Source organism: Symphodus melops, assembly GCF_947650265.1.
Source record: "Symphodus melops genome assembly, chromosome: 15".
In the NCBI taxonomy this organism is placed as follows: domain Eukaryota; kingdom Metazoa; phylum Chordata; class Actinopteri; order Labriformes; family Labridae; genus Symphodus; species Symphodus melops.
The window spans coordinates 14007275-14021888 of NC_136705.1; the positions used below are offsets into that span (position 1 = coordinate 14007275).

The window sequence follows — 14614 nt, forward strand, 5'->3', positions numbered from 1 at the left end:
AGGCTACTGTCCTGAAACTCATGCAAACGATCTGTTCCTTCATAATAAGGAAGAATAACATACACATACGAGCCATTGATGATAGTGCTGCAAAGAGTGTGTGATAAGTTACTCAAGCAAAATTGAATCAGAGAGTGACAGGTCAAAACTAATGCATTTACAGTATATGGTGTGTTCATATAAATGTGACTCTTTAGATGTATTGCATTTGATTGTTTACATTGTTCATTATGAGTTCTTATTGCATTGAAACCATTAAGCCGAGGAAAGCAGTGCATTGTTGAGGAATTCACCGTTATCCTGCGACCTGTTTTGCACAACTCGCTCACTATAGTCGCAGCTTGCACAGGGTTTCTAAAGCCCATTGCTAGGTTGCTAGGATATCTCGTGATTGACGGGTAAACCCAGCGGGTCGAATTCCTGGGACAACAACTGATTATTAGCAGAATGCAAAGACCAGTTTAACATAATACATACTTTCAATATAAGCTGTAAAGGAGCATTTCATAACGAGAAGTTTTTTTTCCACCTTATATTAAGATTTTTTTTAAATGTGGCATATTATTCATGTGATTAATTTATCAACAATAGAAATAGATGAATCATTAACTAGAGTAATTGCCTTTTTAAAAAAAGTCCTTAAAAAATGTTGACCTGTCTAACTTTAGGCAAATAGGAAACAAAGAACTCTCTATCATTCTGTGTCAACATGTTTCTATGTAATTAAAGCAACAACAATGAACAATTTGACAGGCAACTTCTGTCACCTGGGTTGCTTTGTTTATGGCGGCTTCTCCGGTCGCTCTTATTATTTCCCTGATTGTTAACCTGACAACAGCGTTGGAATGTGGAAATACAGGCTATGATATTATTCAGTGGCAAACACTATACCACCCCAAAGACAGGCTAAGTGAGTTAGTGTGTGTTTGTGCACTTAGGGGAGATTTGGGTTCGAGAGTTAAGGGGGACATTTTTGCTTAATGGAGTACGGGGTTGTTTGATGTTGAGAGGTTAAGTTATTGGGAAGTTGTGGTTTCAGTTTTATGGTTAGTAGAAGAAGCTTTGGCCTGTAATGTGGAAGTGACACTTGAGAAATGGTCATGGTGGGTCCTCGAACATAATAGAAACAGAGTGTGGGCGCATGTTACCCTCAACTTTCATTTTTGCCATAATAAACGATACAATATCAATATTACTTTTAAATCAGTGATTAATGTGAAGCTTGCACAAGCAGGTGATACCAACTCAACACAAAAATGAAAATCTGTTTCTTGCCCCTTCCCTCAAAAAGGTTCTGCGTTTTTTTTGTGTCATCTAACTATTTCTTCTGACTCCCTTTTATTGTATTGCAATTTCATTTCACGCGTTAAAAAATTGGATCTTGTGTTTTTATTGTATAATGTTATCATGTTTCATGTGTTAAGTCCACTTTTAATGACTCGGCTTATCTCATAGAATGTGCTATATAAATAAACTTGACTTGACTAATCTAAAGTAACAACAAAACAACAGTTTTTTTTTCAGGTGATTTTAAATCATTGAAAACAAATATATGAATTTTGCTTTTTTTTTTTTTTGCCAAAACATCCTCCTAATATTACATACTGCTCCTCAGTTTTAAAATCTAAGCCATATCCATGGATCTTGAAGGAAAAAGTAGCCTCTGCACATTTCAAATAGTTTGGCTTGTGTAACATTCATGCTATCAGGTCTAATGCACAAATGTTGAATCATTGTTTCACCTTATGAATAATGTTACTTGTGTTGTGATTGTCCGAGCCCGGACTGATCCAACCTCTTACTGCTCTCGTTCTTTTATACCTGCCTATAAAAAGACGGCAGCGGGCGGGTTATTAACCCTGAACAGTGCTCATTTGCTGTGTAACTCTACACTACACACACACACACACAAAATGTTGAACTTGTGGGTGGAGATGAAAAGAGCAGCTCAGTGACCAGTCAGATGACAAAGGGTGGAAAAAAGAGGGTCAAGAAAACTGTTTTTGAAATATTTATTACACATTTGAAAAACATTTGCCCATAAATAGCCCTTTCAAAACTGTCTGATCCTTTCATGCATCGAGCGGGTGCTAGGATCACACGCATCAGTTTCAGTATCAGTCCACAGTCTAACTTCCTCGTTACAGTTACCCGTTTGTTTACTTTAATAGCAGCAGGGTGAACTCATGGTTTCGTTTCATAAGGAGCTCCAGCCACAATGTTTGCATTGTCTGCATTCACTCAGCCTTTTATTCGCAGCTATTCAGGCAACAACATTTGACTCATGTCAAAATTAGTGTCTATGAACACAAAAGTGGGTTTGTGCAAGTACTGGTTGGCTGGTGAGAAATGAGGAATGGTCCGATACATATGCAAAGTGATATGTTCAAAATATCAAAACTACTCTTTTTTTTTTTTTTTTTTTACAAATTTACGAAAATGTAAAGAATCTTGAAATTGGTACCGCTGATGGGTTTGAAGATTGTATGAAAACTTAAGATGTATTGATCCTGCTAACAATTATTTTCTCTGTGCATTAATATAATTCATTACTATATGCCATAGAGCTCTGCAAGTTTTCCAAAAGGAATAAAAAAACATCTATTAATCTCAACGTTCCTTCATACCAATGAACATTACCAGCTATTTCAAATGTACTCCCTTAGTTGGCAAACATAGCATTTGTAAACAGAATATCAGGTTCTGGAAATGTTAAGAACATAAACATAAACTTTTCTTTGGCTTTTGAAACTTTGCTTAATGGAATTTCACAATTTTTGAAAAGGATAAATGTTTTGCTTTATCGTGAATGCAAAAATGTAGGATAACACTCGCAATTTTGTGCATGATTACCAAAAACTGTCAAGCACTTTTTTATTTTTTTTGATCCAAAGAAATGATTGGAATGCATTTCATTCCTTTTTCCATAACAAAAAAAGATAATAAACTTCCTTATAATTGCTGATGTCACCGCACTACTTGGAGAAGGTCAAAGGTCAACTCTGTGACATCAAAGGCGAGATGCTGATTTATGGGGTCAACAAAGAGCTCTTTGCCTCCTGATTGGCCAGAGGTTTGCTGGCTTTCCTTGAGAGCCTCCATGATGGAGAAGACAACTCTGGCCCGCTGCTCCTCAGAGGGCGGGTCTGCCCAGCGATAGCACGGAAGTGAGGGCGAGTGGAGGAGGAAATAGGTGGAGGACATGTAGATTTTACTGAACTCCTGTTTTACATAGGACAAGTCTCTCTGCAAAGACACAGAGACAAAAAAAACAACTAGTTTTACCTTAAGTATGTTATGTAATGAGGATTTATTCGTGCATAAATACATCCTAAAACAACCAAGTTACTCAGCACCATCTAGAGTAGACTCCTGGAATCACACACACTGACCTTCTGTGATCTGCTCATGCTGCTTTCAGCACCCAGCCAGGCAGTCTGAAAAAAGGAAATGTGTACATTTACTGATAATATTGATTGATTTTTGTTAAATGAAACAACACTAAAACAAAGATCACTCTTGGGAAGGCAGAAATAAACGCCTCCAAAAACACAATAAATTAGAATAAACGGCGTATATTGAGTTGACAAAGCAACAAGTTAAAGAGTTCTGTTTCTCTTCTCTTCCCTTGTACCCTTTTTTTAGGGCATTTATTGGAAAGCGTGACGATGATGACTGACCCTGAGAGCATCCAGCAGGTCGGGTTCGTCTAACAACGTCGGGAAGGTAGCAAGTATAGGTCTGCATACCGGATCTGAAAAAGAGAGACGTTTCATTCAAAAGGCTTTTTTTTCTGTCCATGAACCATGACTAATCTAAACTTTGTATTTGAGGAAGTGAGGGCGTGTTATACCTGCATTCTGCATGGTGGGCCTGTCCAAAAGAAGTGCATCAGCCAGCAGCTGCCTGTGCAGTGCCAGCAGGTGTATGCAGTTCAGACTGTGCAGCAGAGTGTCAGGTAGGAGACTAAAAATGGATAAAACAAAAAAAAAGTCCCTATTTATGTATACATGTAAAAATAAAATAAAATAATAAAAAATAAAAATCTCCCATCATCCAATTTCTTCCACTAATCACGGATTGGGTCTCAGTAAGCAAGTCAACCTGGAGGATACAGATGCAGCTCTCACTTTGGTTAAAGGGACAGTATGGCTCGTCGCAGACCCTCCATCACATCCCCCTGAAAGACACGCTCGTTGTCCTTCTCAAAGTCCACAAACCACCTGTAGACTGGATGAGCAAACTCTCCTGCTAACCCAAGCCGCCCTGCAGGAATAAAGAGCTGGTCCACTGTCCCACGGCCAGGACGGACTTGCGTTGCTCCTCCTGTATCCACGGTTTAAGAGGCCCAAGAGGCTGAGTGGTGGGATATGGAGCACACTCCCCTGTCCCCCTTTTTTTTTTTTAAAACGAGAACCACAACACCTGCCTTGACCTTCACAAGGACATCCTGTCACCACGTTAAGGTGATCCTCTTACCTGAGCTGGGTTCTTGTCCTGTTGTTTGCCGTTTTCAACTTGATGATGAGTTTCGGCTGCCGCCTCGCATGAAGCATCTGCTGGAAAACACCAGCTGGAGCTATGAGAAGAGGAGACACACCGACTATAAGCGTGACTTTACCTTTTCGTGTGCCTTTTGCTTATTTTAAGCATACAGTATATCAACTCTTTTTTTTCCCCTCATATTGCTCCGCAAAGACATTTTGTGGATCGACTGAATTGAGCCACGAGTGCGGCCTCTTACATCCTCGAGTGACTGCCGCCTCCACTGCTACGTCCTTCTCATAGGGTGTGCCACCATTCACTGGCAGCTCATATGTCCTAGACACAAATCAAATCAGATTTAAAAGAATGACATGGAAACTATCAGGCCCATATCTTTTCAACATGTTCATACACTGACTGTGGTAGGTTTATTATGACAGTAACCCTCTCCTTCTTTCAGACGGTTTTTTATCTGCCTGTCTTAACAATAGAAGACTGAGTGTGTCTGTATGGATATGCAAGCACTGTTAGTATTCATATGGATTCTTCTAGAATAGAGTACATGTACAAAGCAGTAAATATTGTTGTGGATGTGACACAGTGTGCACTTACACCTGTTTGTCATGTGTGTACCTGTAAGGAATAGGGTTTCCAGAGTCATCAGTCAGTCTTAGAAAAGCCCAGCCACAGCTCAGGTCTCCTCTCTCACCTGTGGACTAACACACACACGCACGCACGCACGCACGCACGCACGCACGCACGCACGCACGCACGCACGCACGCACGCACGCACGCACACACACACACACACACACACACACACACACACACACACACACACACACACATTTAGTTCTGTTGTTCTTTCCTTCCATGACAACAACAAAAAAGTACAACAGTTTTTTTTGTGTCATGCCATTCATCAGATTGCTTAATCTCATCCCGATGTGTGTGTGTGTGTCTTTATGTGAATGTTTGTCCTTACATTCCGTATAAAGGTGACTCCCAGTTCAAAGAGGATACCAAGGTCTGGAGATGCAGAGTTGCAGCGTAGGAAACATTCTCCATCCAGTAGTGTGGGTAGGATACCTGTCACCTGGATCAAACAGAACACAGATCAGCCAGCAAAAGATGGAGCTAAGTGTTGTTGTTTTATTTTCCTGTTCAGTTTTTCAGATGCCGATATAAGCTAACTGATAGCATTACATCTCAGTGACAAGCACCAGAGCCAGTACAACAGTCTGTAATCTGTTGTTCACACTGATGTAAACATACCCTTGGAGAAAAAGTCCAGGTCTTGGGACTTTTGGGGCTGTATGTCGCCCTCACAGTGTGGATGTTACTTAATACCTAAAAAATACAAAAACCGCTTATTGAAAACAAGAAAGAAAAAGAGGACTAAACAAGACAGTGGTGGGTAAGAAAATAATCACAGCCTTTTTCTAGGTAAAGTTAAATATGCTAATGAACCAACATGGAAATAAATCAGGATTTTTTTCACTGCAGCAATATTTGTAGGCTATAGAAGTGGAATGGAATACACACACACACACACACACACACAACAGAAATCAGAAATACCCAACCTCTGTTCCATCAAAGGCACATAGGCGGACGTGTCTGCTCAGGACCTGAACTCCAACCCCAGGAGTAGGAATCATGCGGCAGCTCCACAAAGAGAAGCAAACACACATCCTGACCTGACGAGCTCGGACCTGTGAGACAGACCAGAAGACTGAAGTGTAAAAATCCTGCAAACAATACACACACACACACACACACACACACACACACACACACACACACACACACACACACACACACACACACACACACACACACACACACACACACACACACACACACACACACACACACACACACACACACACACACACACACACACACACACACACACACACACACACACACACACACACACACACACACACACACACACACACACACACACACACACACACACACACACACACACACACACACACACACACACACACACACACACACACACACACACACACACACACACACACACACACACACACACACACACACACACACACACACACACACACACACACACACACACACACACACACACACACACACACACACACACACACACACACACACACACACACACACACACACACACACACACACACACACACACACACACACACACACACACACACACACACACACACACACACACACACACACACACACACACACACACACACACACACACACACACACACGCAAGCAGAGTGGAAGTCTTACCCTGCCAGTGTCTGGGTCAAGGAAGAGGTCACTAAAGGACAGTTTTGATTCGCTGAGTTTCGGCTGAATGTTGTGACTCGCTCTGTAAGTTGCGCCTAGAAAAAGACAAAACGGTCACTGCCTTTTAATCATACTCTGTTGAGAACTAATAGAAACTGACAATAGTGGTAGAACAAACTGCAATGCAACACATAAAGTGGAGCAAACACAAGAACTGTTGTAGAGTACAAAAAAAAACCTTTGTGATCTGAAAAATGTCTAAATCTTTTTGAAGGCACTATTTTTTGCGGAGGCTGTGCATGAACATTTTGACTTAATACTTATAATGTAATAATGTATATTGCAGATTTTTTAAAGTTATGTTTTGGTCATTTTTGCCTTTATTGGATTTGACAGCTGATTGAGAGACGGCAAATTCTTGGCTGGAGGAGGTGGAGGTTGACATGCAGCACAGGGCTGAGGTTGGTGACGAACCCACGGTCGAGATGATGAGGACTGAGTGTGATAAGTACGGATGCTTGATTAAGAGTGTACACTGACCTTCCTCCACCAGCAGTTTATTAAGAGTTGACGGTCTGAATCCTGAAGGTATCGCCCCCATGGCAGAGAGCACATCTGTGGCATCAATCTGACACACACACACACACACACACACAGAAACACACACACACACACACACACACACACGGTGAAAATAACAAACAGGTTACCAGAATGCATATGCAATTAAAAGTAGTTCCGTCGGAGTGCTGGTAGGTGCGTACAGTTTGTAGGTATTCACCTCAGTTAACGCCTTTCTGACAGGACCCCAGTTGGAAGTAGCGCTGTCAAGAAACAAATCATTCCTATTTATCTCACTGATAATTAATTAGAAGAAACTTTTGACCATACTAAAGTAGGACACGTGAAGCACCTCTGTTTCTCTCCGTCATCCGTCGGTTCCTCACTCTCTTCCTCGTCCTCTGACTCCTCCTCATCGTCTTCGTCATCGTCAACACCAGAGCCCATCTGAAATGATTTGACTTTTCATTTCCCAGATTCCTACTTTCAACGGGTGACACATAGCGATCCTTCGAATAGAGTTAACACAAGAAGATGTCGACCTACGTATGCATACCCTCTCTCTTCAGTGAGATCATGATCCCTTTTTTTCTTTTGTATTTTGTACACAATGCATGGAGAAAATAAAGGGAACTACAAATCCCAGAGTTATTATAGATTTAAAATGGAGAAATACTTAAAAAAGCAAAGAACCATCAGCATACAAGAACGTTGGATTCATGTCATTCATTACTCTAATTCTATTGTGTACTAAACCTGTTGAATTGAATGTTTTGAGTCCCTGACTCAATGTTTGCCTCTTCCTGAATCAAAGGTAAACTACTGATGATACGTCCCTAAAAATGTGCATCTTTCCCACGTCTGAGACACAGCTCTCACGCCACTCTCAACATCAAGGCAAACCTCATGCATATACAACCTATGGGGCACAATGTGTGTGTTTTATGATTCTTGTTCGCATGAACATTAAATGTCAAGCAGTAGAAAACTTGACTGTGAGTCCGATTTTGACGCAGGTTCTTTACCTTCAGGTAGGTTTTAGGAACCACTCCTCTGTTGCCTTTAGTGTCCTGAGCCAGCCACCATCCATCTGCTGTTCTCCTGAGAACCCGTAACACGTCCCCTTTCTGAAAATGTAAGGGAACAACAAACAAGTGATGCAGATACACATTACTGTGAACACAGGATATGCATGGAAAAAGGTTCTTACAAATGCAAAACAAGGCTGAAAAAAGGAGTTTATTTTCTTGCCTTTTGAAAATCATCTTAGCAAATGTATAGTAGATTTTTCATCTAGACTTTTTTTTTAAATGTACAATGGACACTGAGGAAAAAACATCTTTTGGTAGAATCAGTGAAACAAGGAAATAGACCTGAGCTCCCAAATCTTATCTACCCTCTCCCTCACATTTAGTAATGCAGTACACACAGCTCTCCAAACACCTTTAAAGTAAATACTGATCTGCCAAGACTTCAATGGCGACACATTCAAGAAACATGCAGCTGGAAGGACCCTGCTCGAGTCATTCTGGAAGTCGGACATGTATAGACCCCTTCATGATGTCTAACTGTGCGTCACTGTCTCTGTTTTGAAAACATTTTTTTCCTCACCTGAACAGACAGATCTCCTTCCTGCTCTCCTTTGAAATCACTGAGTACTGTGTAGAGGCGAGTTTCTGACAGAGCAGGTGGTTTCCCAGCTTCCTCATCATCTTCATCATCCTCATCTTCATCCCCACTGTCTTCATCATCCTCCTCATCGTCGTCGTCGTCATCGTCATCCTCACTTTCTTCTTTTGAAGCAACGCTGCAGATCAAAACGTCAAAACTCAGGCAAGAACAACAAAGAAAGAGATTATAGAGAACATAAAAGAAGAGGGCCTGCATAAAAAAAGAATCCAATCATGATAAACAAGCGTTAGGATGCTTTTGTTTTTCTCTTTGCAGTAAATGGGTCACTGACCCCGCAGCAGAACTGGGTCCTGGAGGTGAAAGCTCCAGAGAGAGCGAGTTTATACGCTCCAAAAGGTTCTGCAGTCGTCCCTCCTCTTCCTGTTTCCTCTTGTCATAGTTCCCCACCGGTGCCAGCTCATCAGCCTTAGAAAAGCGACAGAGTAGGATGTAAATGTAGCTGGTTATAAGTCAATATTACAAGATCAAAAAGAATATTCCAGGCTGTACTTTAGACAATGACACATTTGAGCAGCAATCACAGTAAAGTCTGGATTTCTTTTCAAAATTTTACAAGTGCTTTAATTGATTTGTTTTCAAAACTTCCACAGTCATTGACCAAATCACAAAGCTGCAAATCTTAACAACTATCAGTCTGTCTATGATTGTGTAATAGGTGTTACATGATTATTGAATTGCCCCCTTCATTTAAGGATACAAAAAATGCATATAATGTAACTGCACCGGTTGGATGTAATAGCTATCATCTAGAAATTGAACTGAACAATTGTACAATCCCATCTTCAGAGAGGATACAGAATATTTTATTGAAAAGTTTACTGACTAACCTTGGTCAGATTCTTCAGCATCCTTTGTGTTTTCTCTGCAGATAGCTGTAGCTCTTGACATCTGTTTGGAAATTGACATCAATAAAATCAAACCTCAAAGCATTACTTTAAAAGGGCAGTCAAATTAACTTCTTGTAAATTGTGACAGTGTGAAAAATGGAGTGGAATGAAAGCAAAATAAAGCTACTGCCTTTACAATCCAGAGCTAGTTTGGATGAGGCAACAGTCTAAAAAGCAAAAAACTAGTAAAAGAAACCATGGCTGAGGATCTTTACAGCTGCCTACCTCCGAAATGCGTCTTCAGTGGATCCACCATGACTGTGCACATCCTTTGTCAGACTGTCAACCTGTCAGAAGAACATGGAATTAATTGACAGTGAAAACAGGAACGTTTACACGCCCTCACAGTTAATCTTGATTTAGATCTATACATTTGCGATGTTTAAAAATATTTTTTTAAATACACTTCTGCGAAACACATGTTCCAGGTAAAATATAGACCCGCTGACGAGGCCTCTCTCCAGCTCTCCAACAACTGATGTTGATCATTTGTTTAAAATCTTACATTTCAGTTCTGACTGCGCACTTAGTTTAATAAGTTATAAGGCTTTTCTAACATTGTGTAAATACTAAATATGTCTTACACTCATCAGTCAAAAGAATTTAATTTGGGATACTCTCCTGTTTTGCCTTTGTTTACATGGCATACTGTGGTATAAATCAATGTGGTAAATAGACTAAGATGCTCAACATATCTAAGTATTTAGTCTTTGTCCTGTGTTTTGCTGGACGGTTACAATGGATGTCCACGCCTGATTTACACTTGGCTCTTGGGGGACACAGTAGATTTGAGAAGATGTTTTTTTTTCTTTTTTTACATTATTGGATACACAGCATCTGATTAAGAAAATGTCAATCCATCTGTTCTGTGAGTGACATGCAATTCTAAGTTAAAAAATGACTGTGTGAAGCAACAAGAAAAGCCATTCCGCAACAAACCTGCTTTTTTATTTCGTCAACTTCTCTCTGGGCGATTTGAAGAGGTCCTTTTCTTTTTGGTGGCATGTTAACTATATTATAAAGTAAAATCCATGTGCTAGCAGTTTGCTTAGCTAGCTGGAAGACGCTACACTTCCTCTGGTCGCTAAGCAACAAGGATCCGCTCCAGGCCCGAGCGAGTTTATTTGATTTTCAGTTATTAGCAATTTATTTATTTTGTCATGGCAGTTTTTAAACACATTACACTACCCTAATCGTGTTTTTGATTAATTTAAAGCGCATAATTTTTCATCAATCCAACAACTTTCAGGAATCCTTAGTGTTTAAAAACTCAGTTGCCAGTACATTACCGCCACCTGTTGGCCTGGAGTAGAATGAAGACAATCAATGATAAATGTTCCTAAACATCCTAATACCTTTTACATTTAATTTAGATAGATACAAGTTTTTTATGTTCCCTCTCTGGCTTTTTGTTTGTATTAGGATCTCTTACTCTCATGAACGATGATAAACCGACTTGTGTAAGTGTATTTTCCTTGTTGTGAAACATGCTGCCTTCAAGTTCTCATTTAATTTTCAAAAAATACATTTCGGAGTCGGAATCGAAAATATTATAACTGGGTTATTTTCAAACACACTTATTTACTGTCTTAGGCAAATGGATAAACACACTCGCGTTGACTTTGAAGGGTACTTGTTATAAAGCGTCAGTTTCATCTCGCTACGCAATTCAAAATTACGATGTTTTTTGGGGGAACCTGAAGGAAGCAAACTCTATTTATCTCCCCGTCCATTCACCTCCACAATGTTATGTCATTAGCTGTCATGGCTGCCCCCATTGCGCTCATTCAAGGGGCCAGCAGAGGACTGGGACTTGAATTTTGCAAACATATCTTGAAAAGCAAAAGCCCAGCTGCCGTTATAGCGACATGCCGAAACCCGGATGGAGCGGGTGAGCTTCGGGGCCTGGAATCCCAACACCCGGGCAGACTCACGGTCCTCCGGCTGGACGTGACCCGGGAGGAAGACGTCCAGGGGGCTGCGGAGTGGCTTAAGGGGAGCTTCGGTCGGCTGGATCTGATCGTCAACTCCTCAGCAATGCTTCACCCCTCTGGAAAAGGAGAGACCAGCCTGAGGGATGTTTCTGCTAAGGTAGCCTGATGCTTTATAAAACAACTATGTGAGCACGTTTGTGACAAAGAAATGATAAAGATATTATCTTGTCGACCTTGATTTTCTTGAAAGCATCTTAGTAAAGTATTGCCACGTTCAGCTGCTGAAACTGTCTAATTTTATGACAACTGAAGACCAAGAATCGTGATTTTGAAATGGCTCCTTCGACTTTAACATACTGTAGACTACCTTTAAGACTACACGTTCAGTGTCAGGGAACTACCCCGCAAAAAATCCCCTGCAACACAATTCAAATGAACTGACTTCTCATCAGAAAATGCAGAGACTTCATGTGACAAGTACCTTGTCAGAAGATCCCATTGATTTGGTCACCCTTCTTTACTTTGCCAGTCCTACCAGAGGACAAAAAAAAAAAAAAAAACTATTAATGCTGAATTTTAAACATTGTATTTATTCATTTGCATATCTTAGTGTCATGGAAAGATAACTTTGATCACTTATCACAGACATCAGTTCTTTCATTTATTTTTACTGGATTCTCTCCATACACCTAAACTGATTAAAATGATTGATCTTTGATGACTGACCTATTTTCTTTATCAGGGCATCATCTCTACCTTGACGACTAACACCGTGGGTCCTTTGGTCATGGCCAAGTATTTTGCCCCCCTACTGCAGAAGGGTGGAGGAGGTTTCGGTCAGCAGCCTGCAGAAAAAGCGAAGCAGCACAGTGGCATCATCGTTAACATCACAGCCAAAGTGGGATCGATTGGGGATAATGGTAATGTGTTGCTGGTATTGGGGGGAAAACCACTTTTAAATATCATGTAGTGTAGATACCAGGGGGGGGGGGAAGATGCATGAAAAGGTCAATTAATTATAGTTACAAAATAAGCCATTTTAACACCTGTGATATTGTGTGCACATTAATGTAGTTTCCTCCCTCCTCAGGTCTTGGTGGCTGGTACAGCTACAGAATGTCTAAAGCAGCTCTTAACATGGCTACCAGGAATCTGTCTATAGAGCTGGGCCGCAGTCGACCAAAGGTAGCCTACATTTAATGGTTCTTCTATGATATGTATTTCTGGAAGTATAATTATTATGTTGTGGAGCTGATCAATAACCTATTGTTTCCTCTCCCTTGTTTTCTGAATATTCCAGGTGGTATGTGTGTCTTTACACCCAGGAACAGTGAACACAGATCTCTCCCGCCCCTATCACAGAAATGTGCCTAAAGACAAGCTCTTCAGTACTGAACAATCTGTGAAATGTCTGATGAGCATCATAGACGCACTGAATATTGAAAAGACAGGCAAGGCATACAACTGGGATGGCTCTGAACTTCCTTGGTAGAATCACTGAATGGACAAAGAGTGAGATGAATTAAGTTGAATCTATTTCTGAAGCTTCATCTCTCAGCACTGTGGACACCGTGTGTTAGGCTGGACTTCATTTCAATGAAGTGTCCAAAACTAAGACGAGGGGAGTCAGTCAGAGAGAGACTTCTTTAACTACCTTACATGCATTGCAGTGCTTAAAAAAACCTCTTACACAATGGTATTGCCATTGCATAAAGACCATATATTGCCTTAGGCTACAATGCTATGCTAATGACCCAGTGTAGCACATCATGGACACCTTTTAGTTAACCATTAACACACACACACACACACACACACACACAATCACAAACATGTTTTACTGTTTTTACAAGAGGTTTATCTACAAGATAATCTTCGGTACAAGCTTAGTGACTTCTACCTCAACTGTGTCTGGAAAACCTGACTGGACCTGTATAAGAAATAGGCATAACTTCCACTCTTTAAAGGACATTTTTCTCACACGTGGGATCAAGTTTAACATGTAGTATCCAGTTTTAATGCTATGCTAAGCTGACTGTCATCTGAAACTTCCAGCTGTAGCTTTGTGCCAAGCAAATGCAAGACTGTACTTGGTCTTCTCATCTAATTATTGATAAGAAAGCTAATAAATGCGTATTTCCCTAAAAGACTTCAATTTATTTTAAATGGGAATGAGATGCCTTAATCAATCATTTCTTGCTGTGTTGTTACTTTAATATTAAATAAAATCTGTTGCTGTGACATTTGGTGAGAGAAGTCATGAGTCACAGCCTTGACAATAAAGTTGTTTTCCTCATGATTGTTTCATTAAAACATTGCTGAAGAGAAACAAAGATTTGCATACTGTATATGGAGCAGCACCTGGGGACTACATTTAGCTGGAAGTGTCTTGGCCAACATCACAGATCTATCTTAGTGGGTCTTCTATGTTTCTCACTTGGATTTCAACTGTTTTTCTTAAAGGGAGGAATGCATTCACACATGTCAGGTATATACAGAGCTTCATAGTTGTTAGCAAAAGTAACAAATAAAACTAATTTGTGGATCCATGACATTTTTCTTGTTGTTGTATGGAGGTGTTTTCAGGAACAAAGTAGCAGGTGTTGTTTACGCATAAAGAGAGCGAGAATGCTTTGAGCATGGAGGGCTGCTTTTAATTGGCCAGGTAATGACTAAACTCAATCCTGTTAAGGGATTTTTACTCAACGTTGACCTGATTCTTTCCAAGTCTGGGTGACCAAGTTAATTTAT

The 14614-nt window shown here is 40.4% G+C and overlaps 2 protein-coding genes across 3 annotated transcripts; one reads left to right on the forward strand and one right to left on the reverse strand.

Annotated features, from left to right (window-relative positions):
- Positions 1 to 2831: 2831 nt before the first annotated feature.
- nphp1 (nephronophthisis 1) lies at positions 2832 to 11452 on the reverse strand. Of its 2 annotated transcripts, none has more exons than XM_079363079.1 (20): positions 11362 to 11452; positions 10155 to 10216; positions 9870 to 9930; positions 9314 to 9447; positions 8962 to 9157; positions 8376 to 8477; positions 7703 to 7797; positions 7571 to 7613; positions 7330 to 7417; positions 6790 to 6884; positions 6072 to 6200; positions 5761 to 5835; positions 5471 to 5581; positions 5119 to 5201; positions 4745 to 4821; positions 4480 to 4579; positions 3854 to 3966; positions 3681 to 3754; positions 3393 to 3437; positions 2832 to 3246 (listed from the first exon to the last, which is right to left on the reverse strand). In XM_079363079.1, exons 1-20 carry the CDS (start codon positions 11416 to 11418, stop codon positions 2968 to 2970), a joined length of 2019 nt encoding a protein of 672 aa, XP_079219205.1. In that variant the 5' UTR covers positions 11419 to 11452; the 3' UTR covers positions 2832 to 2967. The 2 variants fall into 2 exon arrangements, with proteins under 2 accessions (XP_079219205.1, XP_079219204.1); XM_079363078.1 differs by having other exon boundaries at positions 10869 to 11376.
- Positions 11453 to 11557: 105 nt separating this feature from the next.
- Positions 11558 to 14159, forward strand: LOC306836135 (C-signal). The gene is made up of 4 exons (XM_079363080.1): positions 11558 to 12020; positions 12606 to 12783; positions 12954 to 13048; positions 13164 to 14159. The coding sequence occupies exons 1-4, from the start codon at positions 11679 to 11681 to the stop codon at positions 13353 to 13355; spliced, it is 807 nt and encodes a 268-aa protein (XP_079219206.1). The 5' UTR covers positions 11558 to 11678; the 3' UTR covers positions 13356 to 14159.
- The last annotated feature ends 455 nt before the right edge of the window (positions 14160 to 14614 follow it).